At 40.3% G+C, this 14,810-nt stretch overlaps 1 protein-coding gene across 1 annotated transcript; it reads right to left on the bottom strand.

Moving 5' to 3' along the window:
- Positions 1-1,388: 1,388 nt before the first annotated feature.
- scaf1 (SR-related CTD-associated factor 1) lies at positions 1,389-13,056 on the bottom strand. The gene is made up of 6 exons (XM_026324970.1): positions 12,694-13,056; positions 6,521-10,049; positions 6,012-6,094; positions 5,603-5,905; positions 2,795-2,923; positions 1,389-2,526 (listed from the first exon to the last, which is right to left on the bottom strand). Exons 2-6 carry the CDS (start codon positions 9,960-9,962, stop codon positions 2,368-2,370), a joined length of 4,116 nt encoding a protein of 1,371 aa, XP_026180755.1. The 5' UTR covers positions 9,963-10,049; positions 12,694-13,056; the 3' UTR covers positions 1,389-2,367.
- Positions 13,057-14,810: the final 1,754 nt, after the last annotated feature.

The following is a 14,810-nucleotide window of genomic DNA, read 5'->3' as shown; positions in this document are numbered from 1 at the left end:
CAGTATCAAGCAAGAAACATGATGAAGACCAAGGTGCTCTCCAAACAGGTCAGACATGAAATTTTAGAGTATAAATCAGGGTTGGGCTACAAAAATATCCAAAACTTTGAATATCACATGACGCAAAATTAAATCCATAACAGCAAAGTGGAAGGAAGATGACACCACAGTACTGTTGCCAAGAGAGGGCTTTCATCAAACCTCACAGACCATGCAAGTATGGCAGTAATTGGAGAAACATCCCAAAGACCAACAATAAACCTGGAGGAGCTGGAGAGCTTCACAGCAAAGACTGGCATATCATAGGACCAGTATTAGCTGTACACTCCACAGAGCTGGGCTTTATGGAAGAGTGGCCAGAAGAAAGCCTTTACCTAAAGAAAAAACATCTTGAGTTTGCCAAAAGACACATGGGAGACTCCCCAAATGTCTGGAAGAAGGTTCTGTGGTCAGATGAGACTAAAATTTAACTGAATGGCAATAAAAAAAAAAAGCTGTTTGGTGCAAACTCATCATCTCTTATCACCCCCAGAACACCATCCCCACAGTGAAGCATGGTGGTGGCAGTATCATGCTATGGGAATGTTTTTATCAGCAGGTACTGGGAAACTGGTCAGAATTGAAGGAGTTATGGATGGTGCTAAATACAGGGCAATTCTTGAAGGAAACCTGTTTCAGCCTCTCCAAGAGTTGAGACTGGGAAAGAGGTTCACCTTCCAGCAGGACAATGACTCTAAACACACTGCTATAGCAACACAACTGGTTTAGGGAGAAACATTTAAATATTTGAGTAGATATCTTGAATTAGAAATTTGACTGTAATTTTAGATGTCTGTAATGCAATTCTGTCAAGAGAACTTTAATTGTGACTAGTGTATTACTTTTGGATATCCAAAAAGATATTTGATATCTCTTAAACGTGCGAAATTTCACGTATCTTTAATTGGAACTATCTCTAGTCAAAATGTAATAATAGGTATTTAGAATTCACAATGCGTAGTCCAAAATCAGTTGTAGATATCGGTTTTTCCCATTAAATTCAATGAGCAATTCTTACTGGTCTAAATATCTGTAATTTGGTCAAAATGCCAATGCAGATATCTCAAATTACATTTTTGACTAGTCATATATACATTACAGATATCCTAAATGTGAATCCTGTCCAACTGTTTGATGTTAAAACAGCTTGCCATGATTTGGATTAACACCACCTCTTTGTGGGTGTCTTGGCATATTTGGTGCAGTTGTTTTGGTCCACACCCGAGTGCGATTACTGTATTCACACAAAATAAAATGAATCACACCATGGAGTACAACAAACTAGAGTTTGATTTAAACGGACTCAAGGTTGTAGGTGTGAAATCAGGATACAAGAAAGACATGTAACGGAAGCATGTATGCAATCAGTTAGATTGGGATTTATCTAATGTGTTGGAACGGCAAGATTCACGCTTTGGTAACTAATTCAAAATGATATCTTTGTTTAGCATCCTACAAATCTTATTAAAATAGACAAGTGAGTCCAGCATTTGGTGATCGTCCTCATAGATCATATGAGTGACAAAGGCCTAAAGGTCTATACCAGTGTTGGTTATTTATCAAGTACATCAGTTTTATCCAAGTACTAAATGATGTAATTGTAAATACAGAAAACAGACTAAATAAGACCATTCTACTTTATGCTGGTTTCCAAGCATCATTTACATTTTGTCAATTATTTCATAAAGAGATTTAGCAACTTTCTCAACCTCAATAACACATGCACACAAAACAAAGACATCAGAATCAAACTGAGAGGTCAGGTGTTAAGTCTATCTGAACCACTGTCATTCCGTTGTCCAACTCGCTGACAGCTCCAGCTTGCATACTATCTACACAGAGACAGAACTCTAATGTGATGTAGTGTTTCTTTTGTATTGTACAATATATTGGTGTGAAAGTTTTTTAAATCTCCCATCAGATTAAATTTTGATACATATAGAGTGGCATGGACCACATGGACTAGCATGAAAACATAATCCAATGCTGTTAAAAGCCCTGCAATTAGTACTACAAATGCAAAGCTTCTAAATAAAAAGAGAATCAGCATAAGCTTCACAAAGGTAGTATTTATTGCAGGGCTGTTGTGCTAGACTGGATTATATCAGACAGGTGTGGCATCCATTTCCTTAACATTGTGTACATGATACATTTTCTAAGTGAGACATATTTACAGTGACATCACAAAGATAAGGAGACGTCTATAATATCAAATAAGAACATAGACAAGGTGGGATTTAAAAGCAATAAAAATATTAGATAACACAATCAGTGTATGGCCCAGATCTTGAGCAGAAGGCGACATGGGGGAAGATTTTTAGTCTTGTATTAGGCAGAGGAATGCAGTGCTCCTGCCTCCCTGTCATCCCTCTCTTCCTCATCCATTTTTCGTCCATGTTTCCTGAAGTATTTGTAGCGCTGGACATACAACTTCACTAGGTTGCTGACTTTGACTGGGTTGATTTCACCAGTGCGGCTGTGACAGATCTGAAACATAAACAAGTTTTTGTTCATGTGGTTTCATTTGAAGAATAGATGCTATACAATATTAAAAGCGCAGTGGGGCAAAGTACAAAAAAAAGGAGATATACAGTGGCTTCAAAAAAACATTCAGACATCTTTGTATTATGCTGTAGATTTATTTATTTAATTAATAAAAAAAGCAATTTTGCCCATCAGTCTACATCCAATGACTGATAATGAAGTGAAAACATTTTTTTAGAAATTTCTAACTGGGTGTATGTGGTGAGCTAACCTTATGCACAGCTTTCCTCAGGATGTCTTTGTATTCATCCTTGTTGATGTCCTTGCGCTGATAGTAAGGTTTGATAGCAAGCTTCACTTCCTCTACTGCCCGCTCTTGGGTGTGCAACTTCTTCAGGTACTAGCCAATTTATAAAAAGAAATGTGTTAAATTAACAATAATACAACTCTTAAGTGTTATCCAACGCTAAAAACAAGATATATAGTCAAACTGAAAGACATTATAGGAGCTCTACAGCACAAACATTTAGCTAGCATATGTGAATGAGTTTTCACTTCCCCAGTTAAGGCTTTGACCCTCACAAACACATTAAAAAAATAAGTGTAACATTTACTTATTTTATTGATACAGTAGCAGCAGTTCAAAGAATCACTCTCTGCCGCAGTAAGTTTCTACTTTTACTGCAACTGTGTGTCATTTGTACTGCAGCACAGCATTTAGGTGGTGCTCAGCTTACACTCACACCTACAGCACCCTGTACATGCACAGACCATGCTGTAGCCCATACTATAATGAATGCATACTTAAAAAGTGAAGGTTTGCTGTAAACTGGTATTATTGTGTGTAGATTCTGTTATTTTGCTTTTACATTTTGGAAATTTTTGCATGACTGCATGAGGACAATCAGCCCACACTCTTGTAATGACCATATGTGATTATATTCTGATATAACATAGTTCTTGAATGAACACCTATTCTACAGCAACAGTAACACTCAGACACTGACAGCCTGAATCTACAGAAAAACTGCAGCATCTTCTCCGTGGTGCTGCAAAGTACCATGAGAAATTGTGTGCAGTTTAAACCAAAAGGAACTGTTGGTGGTTTAAGGACAAAGAGTGCTGCAAATACTGATTAGATTTAGGTTTTGTTCCATTCATTGGTATGAAGTTAATTTATAAATGAAAACACAATTCATGGAATTAAAATTAAAAGCATCCCCTGTGTATTTTTAGTGCCTAAAACTTTTGCACAGTGCTGTATATTCTTATCTAGCATGTTTATGCAGCTTATTTATTCAAACATTCAGTAGGACTTCCGCCTGCAGATGCAAAAAATGTAGAAACGCTCATTTTCTGTGGAATGTATAGATTTCAGTAAATGTGAATGCAGATATTTAATAACAATGAAGTTAAGGCATTACATGTACAATATGTGCACTGCTGCCATTTGTCAGTCTATGACATTGTTTCTGTTGTTTTCTGTGGAAATAATTAATGAAGTTAAGAGAGAATAAATCTTAAAACCTGACCCCAGCCTGGCTGAGCAGAACCGAACTTGAGCATTTTCTTAGGAATGACACAGGGTGAATTAATGAGTATGCTATAAAATAATAATTTGGGAGAGTTGATTGAAAGTAGACAGTGCAGCATGCACTTAAACCTCCAGTACCCCTTCTCTGTGGTCAGCTATATGAAGCCCAGTTGACGATATTTTTGGTAATAAAATCAAAGAAAATCTATAGTTGTGACAGCATCTGCGTGATATTAGATTTGAAATGGGTGTTTACAAAGATGTTTTAATTCAAGCAAACTGTACATGGTGTTTGCTATTTTCGTAATGTATGGCGGTGTTCTTCATGTTTAATAGATCTTTGACTAGAAACATGAAACCTGTTGTAACAGATTGTTATTTATCTGACGCTGTACCTGTATATTTGCACATCAACAAACAGGCTAATAAGTTTTGCAACACAACTTGTTTTGTGACACGTTTTGCAGAAAGAGAGACTGCACACTTTTTTTTTTTTAGCTCAGTGCAAGATTAAAACCACTGCAATTCTGAATTAAAGCCACCGTTAAAGTGTGACATTTAGAAACGCTACAAGTGTAACTTCAGTCATAAATTTTAAAACTACATTTTCCTTGCTTACGCACCATCAGACACCCCTAAAGAGGATCATACCATTTCTACTCTGTATTGAAAACCATACCTGATGGAGACTTTCAGTAGTTATGACATAGTTATCCATCTATTACTGCATCTAATTGATAAACATTTTCATTTTACTCATCTTTGTAATGCCAGTATACTTGGTTTGGAAGGATTGCATTATTAACAAGTATCACACTAAAACTTGATGAGCAAAGCAAGCTACCTGCTTCCATCTGGAAATGTAGGTAGTCCAGTTGCTACATCATGTTTAGGTTACTGTTGGTTTTAGTCTTGGACAGCACAGCAATACAGTGCTTCATCTCATATAAAAAAATAAATAAATAAAAACAAAAAAACTGTGTCGAATTTGCGTGTTCTCCCTGTGCCTGCTTGGGTTTGTACTGCAGCTTCCTCCCATAGTCCAAAGACACAGAGTTTGGGGTTAGGCTAACTAGTGACTCTAATTTACCCATACCCTGCCTCTAGGTGTCAGCCTTGTGACAGACTGCCAATCTGTCCGGGTGTACCCTGCCTCTTGCAGAATGTCAGTTGGGATTTGCTCAGTAGTTACGGAAGTTGAGCATTCAGTAATAACTGTGAAGAAACTTTGTAGCGCTCCATTTATAGTTATATTTACAAGTAGGACATTTTGACTCAAGACTAGGGATATAAAGTTTGTAGGACAACATGCTGATATAGCTATATGATTTGCCTCATGTTAACCTTTACTTCTTACATATATTAAATTTAAACAATTAAACTCAAATACTTGAATTAAAGGTCCACAATTAAAGTTTATCGTATTTCTGTATGTTTTAAAACTATATGGATATTTTCATCCTGGAAATTGACAAGTAAAAAATGCTGCAATGGTTGGATTTATGCTATACATTACTCTGATCTGTTCTTGAGTTTCAACTTTACCTTATCGGGGTCTTTGCTCTCAATGTCCCATCCAGTGTCACCAGAGCTCCTGGGCGCTCCTGACAGGCCTACAGGCATGATGGGGGGTGGGGTCTGTGCACATCCACCACCTATGGAGGAGTGCAGGTGAGATGGTGGAGTTTTTGTGCAGCCAACCAATGGAAGGGTGCTGTGGAGGATGAACTGGGCTGGGCTCAGACCAGGAGGTGGAGGGAGAGAGGGAGGTGGAGGGATTTGTGAGGAGGAGGCTGAGGAGGGAGGAGCATGCTGCTGAGACTGGCTCTGATTGGCCTGTGAGAGGATCTGCATGAGAGACAAGAAAGTGATGCAAAATCAGTCTGGACTTTGTTCCTCTCATACTGACATGAAACTTCGAGGGTCTCCCAGTCATTCTTTGTCACCTTCTCACCTGGCTGGTTGCTTGGATGAATTCTTGTGCTTTGGCTCTGCTAGCAATATTGGCTTCCTCCATTTTGAAGAGTAGAGCAGTCACTGAGAGGAAGAAAGATAAAGACCATTATTTCTCCACAGGTTTATAAATTAACTGATAAGCATATCATAAGGCCAGTACTTCTAGTGTTTTTGTCACAATGTCCTTAAACGCTATAGAATCAATTCACTATACACTATGAGCTAAGAACTTACAGACAATAAAAAGTCTGCAATGCTACCACAGAGCAATAAACTATCCATCATTTCATCAATCATTTACCACAATTAGAGTTAAGATCTTGACAATACTGCATTTCTGTCACGAGGTTCAAATCATGCATGTGCATGCTTTGAGCATGTGCTTTTAATTAGAAATTAAATGAAACTGACAGAAATCTGTAAAATTGGGAATACTTATCATTCAAGGTGTGTTGAATGTTTCAGAATAACACTGTAGACTTTTGTACATCTATAGAGCAAACTCACATGCTAAGACTCCTCCAGTTGTGCAGTCCACCCCAGTCTGCAGACTCCAAGGAAGGGTGGGTGCTGTTGGAGGGGGGGGAGGAGGAGGAGGCTTACTTGCAGATGAAGAGGACACAGAGGAGGAGGAGGGGTCAGATGAAGACAGAGGTAAAGAGTGTGAAGTGAGACTGCAGCCTGTTGAAGAGGACGAGCAAGGAGGTGAAGCCATAGATTTGGATGTATCATCCAGAAGTGGGAGCTTGGCAGTTGGTGCAGACAAAGTGATACTGAGGCTGTTTCCCTGGGTGTTGGACAGGCTGGATGGACTTGAGATTGGGAGTGTGGGGCTGGCGCTGGTCTGAGTTGGACACTCCTCAGCTAAGAAAGAAGGGTCTGGAGTCTTACAGCTGCTATCCACAGTCTGTGAGTCTGGCGAAGATTCCCTGGTGTCACGCAAAGGAGCCATAGAGGGTGGAGGGGTATGTGGTGGTGAGGAAGAAGGTGGGGGCACACTGGTGGTAGAGGAGGTGGAGGAAGAAGAGGAAGAGCAGGGTGCAGGGCCAGCTTGGCCAGTATGTGGACTGACTGACTGGCTCCCATCCCCAATGGCTGACTGAATATCTAAAGAGGCTCCACCCCAGCCCTCAGATGCAGCTTTAGTTTGAATGCCATCTCCAGCTGTTAACCCTGCAGTTCCACCTTTTTCCCTCGTCTTCTTGACCAGACGTCGACGACGGCGCTTGGTTACCAGAGATGATGAGGGGGACGAGGCCGAGGAGGATGTGGATGTGACAGAGCTGGGTTTTGTTTTCTTGGAGTTTAGTCTTGCAGGACTGGTTAAGGAGGCTGGTGGTGAAGCCAGGCTCCTTCGCTTTCCAACGCTGGCCAAATCGTTCTTGCGGCTGCTCAGAGACAGAGGTTCTGAGCAAGGTTTGAGGAACGGAGACCTGCTCTCATTGTCCCTGCAGAAAACTACTGCGATTGAGCCACCAGCACCCCCTCCAGTACCTCCTGGCCCTAGAAGGTCCATGCCCAACTTGCCACAACCAACTGAAGCACCTGTGGTGCTGCTCACACCCTCACGCACCAGTACAGACACTTTGGACTGTAGCTTGCCCTTCCGACTGCTGCCCCCTTCTTTCTTGGATTTGCCAGAATGACCCAAATCTTTTCTGCCTTTATCACGCTCTTTGTCCTTTTCCATTTTCCTGGACAAGAGGGAGGCAGAGCCTGAAGTGATTGTCAACGAGGAGAGGCATTTCCCTTTAGATCTGTTGGCAGAGGAGGATTCAGATTGGTCAATTTTCTTCAATGTGCGAGACTTCTTTTTTGGGTGATATCGTCCAGTCTTGGTGGTAGTCTTAATCTTGGGACTGGGGACAGGCGGTTCTGGAGGTAGGGCAGGAGGAGGTGTATCCTCCAAAGATGGATAGTCTGAATCCAAAGCCTCACCATCCAAAGACAACATGTCAATTTCCAATTTGTCTGAATAGCGGTCTGACTCATAGCTTTGATACCTTGGTGGCGAGAGTGACTGTGACTGGCTGTGACAGCTTCCCTGATCTGCCACTTCTCCAGTTGAGTGCCATTTTCTCTTCTTCTTCCTCTTGTGGGGCTTGCTGGAGTCCTGTGTAGGCCGACAAGGAGAAGTTGGGTTGAGTCTTGGGGAGCTGGGTACCGTAGTTGTCGTTGTGGTGGTGGTCACTGTAATGGTTCGCTTGATGGCAAAGAGGTCGGACCCATTGAGGTCTTGGATAGATGGCGGGACAACAGGACGGCAATCCCTTCGCCGATCCCTTTCACACTGCCTGTCTCTATCAACTTCCCTCTTTTCTCTGCTTCGTTTTGACTTCTTTGAAACGTCCTGCTCTTTGCTGCTTGAATGTTGTCCTCCTCTCCTTTCCCGCTCCTTCTTTCTAGAGCTAGAATCACAATCTCTTTCTTCTCTTCTACAACTGCTGGCCTGATTTTGATCTCGATCTCTTTCTCTATCTCTATCCCTCTCTCTATCTCTAGTTCTATCTCTGTCTCTAGTTCTGTCCCTGTCTCTAGTTCTATCCCTGTCTCTGTTTTTACCTCTTTCCCTCTCTCTTCGTCTTTCATCAGACAGACTGGAAAAAGAGCATCTAGTCTGGGCCCCTCTTACTAAAGAGTTGCACGATCGCGAGGCCTCTGGGTTACTGTGCTGACTTTTCTTCCTCTTTCTGCTGCTGCTTCTGCTACTCCTCATTCTTTTAACCTCTTTCCCAGCTTTTTCTTTGCTCTTCTCCCGTGGTCCCTCTTTGTCCTTCCTTCTCTTTTTTTTTCTCTCCTCCTTCTCCCCAGTCTTCTTATCTTTGCTTTTCTTTCGGTCGCAGTCCTTTGAACTCTTGAAAGACTTGAAGTTCTCGCTGACTGGTTCTACAGAAACTGTGAGAGGGGAGGAGGGTGCAGAAGCTTGAAGAATGGAAGGAGGAGGCAGTGGCTGGGATAAGATAGGTGTAGAAGCAGGAAATGAGAGATATCTTTCCTTTCGCCTGCTGACCAGCTTCCTTCTCAGATCCTCCACTCCCACCACAGGCTCATCCTCACATTCTCTGTCCACCTCCCAGTCGCCCTCTGCACGCACGGACACAAAGCTGTCCCCATCCAGCACCCGGAGGATGCGCTCCGGCTTTGAAGTAAAGAAGGAGACATTAGGAGAATTCAGTGTAAGAATTTCTCCCGTTGGTCTCTTATTAGTTCCATCTTTGTCAGCAGCCCCAACTATCTCCCCCTCCTCTATTTCAGAGTGATCAGAGTCAGCACTCTCCCCCTGCTCTCGAGCTTTGGTGGTGTTACAGTCCACTCTCCTCCTCAGAGGGAGCTGGCTGGCTGGAGAGGGGCTTGGCAAATCAGTTAGAGTTTCAGTAGAATCTGGATGTTCCTTTTCTTTCTCCTCCTGATCTCCTCTTCTCTCAGCAATTCTCTTCACCTCCTGCCCACGGCCACTTCCATGATCTGTGTCTGATACTGGGGAACCAGTGGGGTCAAAGGGGTCATATTTCTCCGCTTCATCCTCTTCCCCCTTCACCCTTCCCCTCCTATCTCCTTCAGTTGGACAAAAAGGATCATACATCTCTCTTCTCCTGCTTTCTTCTTCACAATCAACACTTACCTGCAATGAAGTGTGAGGGAAGGAATTTGGAGAGGTGGTGTTGGACGTAGGTGTGGGGAGAGATTTAGTTGCAAGATAGACAGAAGCGGAGGATATCCTGGCCACTTCTGTCCCTTGGCTGTGACCGTTTACATGGTTTTGATAAACTGATGTATTGGCACAGACAGAGGAGTATGTAGACAAGTGTGAAGATGCATCAGATGAAGGAGAAGACAGAGACAAGGGGGGTGAGCAGGTAAGAGGGCTCCTGGCAAGTTCCCTAAATCCACTTTGAGATGATGAGGCAGAAGACCTCCTTCTGAAACCTGATGCCGGAGTCAAGTCCATAGGAGAAATTATGGTGCAGACAGGGATACTGGAATGTTGGCAGTGATGTATGAGGACACGCTGGACAAACTGAATCCAGGAATACACCTAGTAGAAAAGACAGGAAACAATTATCTTACAATGAGAATCTAACAGTAAATGTGGAGACCACAAGCACTGATGGAAGCACTGGAAACACAAATAGACTGTGAAATAATTTGTGGGCACTCTAGGAAGGTAATTTTATAAAGCTATAAAGTGAAGAAACAAATTCCATATTATCATTATTTTGCTATTTGTCAAAAAGCAATTAGCTACCTACAAAATTAGTCGCCGACATTTAAAATTGTATCTTATGGATGTTCAAGTCAGTGAAAAATAAACATATAATCACAATATAAGGGGTCCTTCTAAAAATGTTATATGTGTTCATGTTGAAATGAAATATACATGAAATATACATAATACTGTTTCAAATCAAAAAACTGTCTAATATCAATATGAAAATCATTAACTTAAAAGAAAGAGAAATATAATATAAAACAGGAATGTTATATAAAAATGTAACTACCAAAATCCACAAAAATAAACTAGAAAAGATGGTGAATGATGGTCTGAAAATGTAATGAACCATGCATGTCAATCATATTATGCCTACAGCAAAAATGCTCATTATCAAATGTAAAATATTTGTCACACAATGCATGTGTGGAAAAAGGGACTTCTAAGGAGCAGAACAATTTTTACTATAATTACACTATAGCATGCTTTTTAGCCCAGCCAAAAGTAAGACCTTTGGAATTACTTCACCGTTTTCAGATTAATGTGGAGATAGATATATAGATTCAATATGGGTTCACCTTAAAGCTCCAACAACTAATCGATAAAAATTATTCTTATTTAGAAAAACAGTTGGCCACAAATGTATTTATCACTTAGTTAGGCCTAGTGATGTAGTTGTGATGGTACATGGTGACACAGTGAAAGTGCCAGAAGCAGAGAAAAGTGAAACTCACATTTCCATAGTTAATCAACTAGTTTTTCTGTTATGTGGTCAGATAATTAGTCATCTAGAAAAGTATTTACAGTTCTCAGACATACTAACTTGCACATTTCACTAAGCAGACAGAATTCTGTTTTATCTAATGTCATTCCACACTGCCTCTAAGATTCGGGCATGAGAGCCATGTCACCCATGTCTACGTTTTTTAGGCTTCATGTCCATATTTCCCCCTGGTGCTTTTTTTTTTGTGTCCGTTGTGTCAGTCAAGCTGAAAACGCACACACACGTTAGGTTTACAAATTACAATAAAAATTATTACAAACATTATGAGACTCAGGGTCATTACTTAACGTAATGGCTCTGTCAAATGCTGACCTGCAAACTGAGAAGCTCTTGAAATTGGGTTTGTGCTCTCTCAAAAGATTTGGCTTTAAATTACTTCCGTAGAATCCACACGTGAGCGCAAAATTCTGAGTGTGAGCAGAGGAAAATTATGCTCTCAAACTACCAGCTGATGCTTGTGAATTATGATAATAACGCCATAATCTGTAAATTCAATTTCAATTTTAACTCTATTCATTTGTATAACACCAGGGGTAGCACAGTGGTATATCCTGCTGCTATGTTATCACTGGTCAAGTTGACAGTCTTCAGCAGGTGGAACGAGCCACAGGCCATCAAGGAAATGTCCCGATGCTCCTGACTGTCTGCTACTGGCTTATACCATGACATCACTCAGATTTTAGAGGAAAAATTTCTGTATAATATCTGGTCCGTGTTCCATGGACAGTTGTGTTCTTACATGGAGCTCATAGGGACAATGTCTAGCAATGTTCAATTGCATGTCACTTCATTTGGATAAATGGAACATACCCCTCCCTTTCCAAATTCTTACTTTATTAAAGTAACAAAATTTAAGATCTGTTTACGTCTTCACAAATAATAAGTTCTGCTTTTTTAATCACATATGTAGCAAGCTTAAGTGTCATATTCTGACAATAAATGTTGCAAACAGACCTCTATAATATGATTAATCAAAAACATAATCGCTTAATCAATTTTTTAAACAGTTGTCTTTGCAGCCCTAATTCACCTCATGCCCACCAGCATAGTACAAAAGTTAGCACTGCCGCATTCTCAACAATGCACTCTGGCATTGCTGATTCATGCTGATTTACAGTGTAACATTACAATGCAAGTAACAAGGTGTTTGAGCTAAGAGGCAACAGCAGCCCCTGAACTAGTAACGTTAGCTAACAGCTGAAATAAGCCCTCCTTGTCTCCAGTCAGCTGCTCATTCGTGTATTAAACCTATACACATACATCGAAGTTTAAACACTCCTTTGTTTTTAATAATAACTTGTGCTTATTCCCACTATTTATGTATTTCGCACTTATTTCAGTTTGTTGGTCCCTGGCTCTGTGCTCTGTGTAATTTCTGACTTTTGTGGTAGGAAAAGAATATAATTAAAGTTTTGTTTTCGTGCCCGAGACTTTGCTATTATCTGTGCTTACTCTTAGCCTGTGTTAGTCTTAATGTTGACGCTTTCACGCTAACAGCACTGGCTGTGTAGGTAAACATCGCCGTTGCTAACATCGTGTATGTCGCATTGTTCATAATCTGGTTAGTCACTGCTCATGCATTTCCTCAGAACTGATAAAAGACGGACCCAGGACCAGGTATTCCGATAGCTAGTGAATGTAGCCTACATTAGCTAGTTAGCTAAAAGCAGCAGTATGTTAAGTTACCTCCACTCTGATAATCTGCAGTCTTAAGTCGAAGGCCCCGTGTTCTGTTTACTGCCACGCCATTTTCAGACATTAAATCAGGCGTTAGAGCTCACACCGAGTATTCCTTTTTCGTTTTAAAAGCGCAACCCAATCCTTGTTCCATCAGTTGTCGCCATCTTCCTTCTAATTAAACCGGACGATACGGAATGGTGGGAAACGTAGTCCTCAGTGGTCTTCTTCTAGACTTCCTAAAACACAAATTTCCTTGGCATTCGAACACCACATGCTCAACTATTTTTAGGGTATTACATTTTACATGATTTGGTCATTTGTTTATTCTAAAGAGTGTCTTGTTGAGTCCTGTATGTCCTATCCTCAAGCTAGTCATTGCTATTTCCCTTCAGCACTTCCCCCATTTATTGTCCCCCTATTTGCTTTAGTATTTATAACATTATTATCATATTATGTGTTATTCAAATGTATTTGTTAATATTGTATTCTATTTATTTATAACAATATTTAAGTTTTTATCGCCGTCTTCATCTTCTTCTTCTTAATCTAATTCAGCAGTTTATTGACGGCTGGCAAACAATGAATTAGTGCAATACTGCCGCCAGCTGGTAGGGAGTGTGGAACAAGCGTCTAGTAAACTGCTAAAATAAATTAACGGAACATTTCATGGAATTAAAATAGCGCAAATACAAATTTTGTTTGCAGTGCACAAAATGTTTATTACATTTGTAAATCTTAAAACTTACTGCCAGTTAAAACTTCAGGGATATCACGTGATTTTGAATCAGTTTCACCTGCTTTCATGCCAGTGAAAGTCACAACTGGAGCAGTGGAGGGGCAAAGACCAGACAACCTTCAAAAGCATGGGTTTTATATGTGGTGGCCACAGACAAATGCTCACTCTGTTCTTACTGATTCTTTTCAGGTTTTGTCATTACTGATCTATAAGCTAAGTCATGGCAACTGAACCTCTAGTAATTAACTTGAAACACTTCGCCAGTAATTTGAGTAACTTCTTCAGTCTAAATGTAAGCTGGTTAGAGATCTCAAATTTCTCCTCCAAACTGGTTTCACTCCACCCCTACCCTAAATAGACTTGTTAGGTGGACTATGTAAATGGGGCGAAAGCAAGGGTTTAATGACTCAGCAGATTTCCTATCATAAAATCTTAAACATTTTGCCTCTTGACTCATGAAGATTTCTGTTATCACCCATACAATGACAACTGAATAATATAGAATAATGGAAATACTTCTAGTTTGCATGTTCTCCCTGTGCTTGCGTGGGTTTACTCCCGGGTACTCCGGTTTCCTCCCACAGTCCAAAAACATGCATGTTAGGTTGATTGGTGACTCTAAAAATTGCCCGTAGGAGTGAGTGTGAGTGTGTGAGGTTGTCTGTCTTTGTGTGTCTCTATGTGGCCCTGTGATGGACTGGTGACCTGTCCAGGGTGTACCCCTGCCTTCCACCTGAGAGAGAGCTGGGATAGGCTCCAGCAGATCCCAGTGACCCTGAGCCAGGAAAAGCGGGTATAGAAAATGGATGGATGGAAATACTTCTCAAAATTATATTCATTTCACAATCCTCCAGTAGATTAATCTGAGCCAGAAAAAGTAGCACATGAGGTTATCACAGAGGAGCTATATCTAGATATTAGAGCTGTTGAAACATGAATGTGCTGCTAAACATAATTCAGTCAGATCAGACTAGTTTCATGTTTGGTGGTAATAGACATATAATAGAAATAAATATTATGCGTTCATTAGGGCCTTAGCTTTTGAGATTTTAAGGAAGTCCATCTGGATTTTATCTATAAATATTCAGAGCATTTTAGCTTTGTAAATTCATTATTAGTTGGATAAATGTCATGTAGATTTAAATAATCCAAAATGTCTAATAATATTTATTATGTATTTATATTTCAGAGAAAAATCAGACAGGACAATGAATTTGAATAATTTCCATTTTCTCTATATTTATTCTTTATATTTATTATAGCAATGTAGATATTTTGTGACCCACCCAGACTTCCTGTTATTCTGGATTTTTTTTATACTTTTTTTTCTCTCTTCTACTTCACTGAATTCACTCAAAGGATTGTGTCATAATTACTAGATCCACTA

Source organism: Mastacembelus armatus, chromosome 8, assembly GCF_900324485.2.
Source record: "Mastacembelus armatus chromosome 8, fMasArm1.2, whole genome shotgun sequence".
Lineage (NCBI taxonomy): Eukaryota > Metazoa > Chordata > Actinopteri > Synbranchiformes > Mastacembelidae > Mastacembelus > Mastacembelus armatus.
The sequence above is the reverse complement of the archived record's forward strand: the minus strand, read 5'-3'. Positions and strand labels throughout refer to the sequence as shown.

Bases quoted from the DNA above. Each gene is read 5' to 3' on its own strand.
- scaf1 (XM_026324970.1), bottom strand. From the start codon at position 9,962: ATGGACTTGACTCCGGCATCAGGTTTCAGAAGGAGGTCTTCTGCCTCA. The intron at 5,906-6,011 runs GTGAGAAGGTGA...TCTCTCATGCAG, and splicing joins TCATCCAAGCAACCAGCCAG to ATCCTCTCACAGGCCAATCA. The intron at 2,527-2,794 runs GTTAGCTCACCA...TTTATGTTTCAG, and splicing joins TGAGGAAAGCTGTGCATAAG to ATCTGTCACAGCCGCACTGG.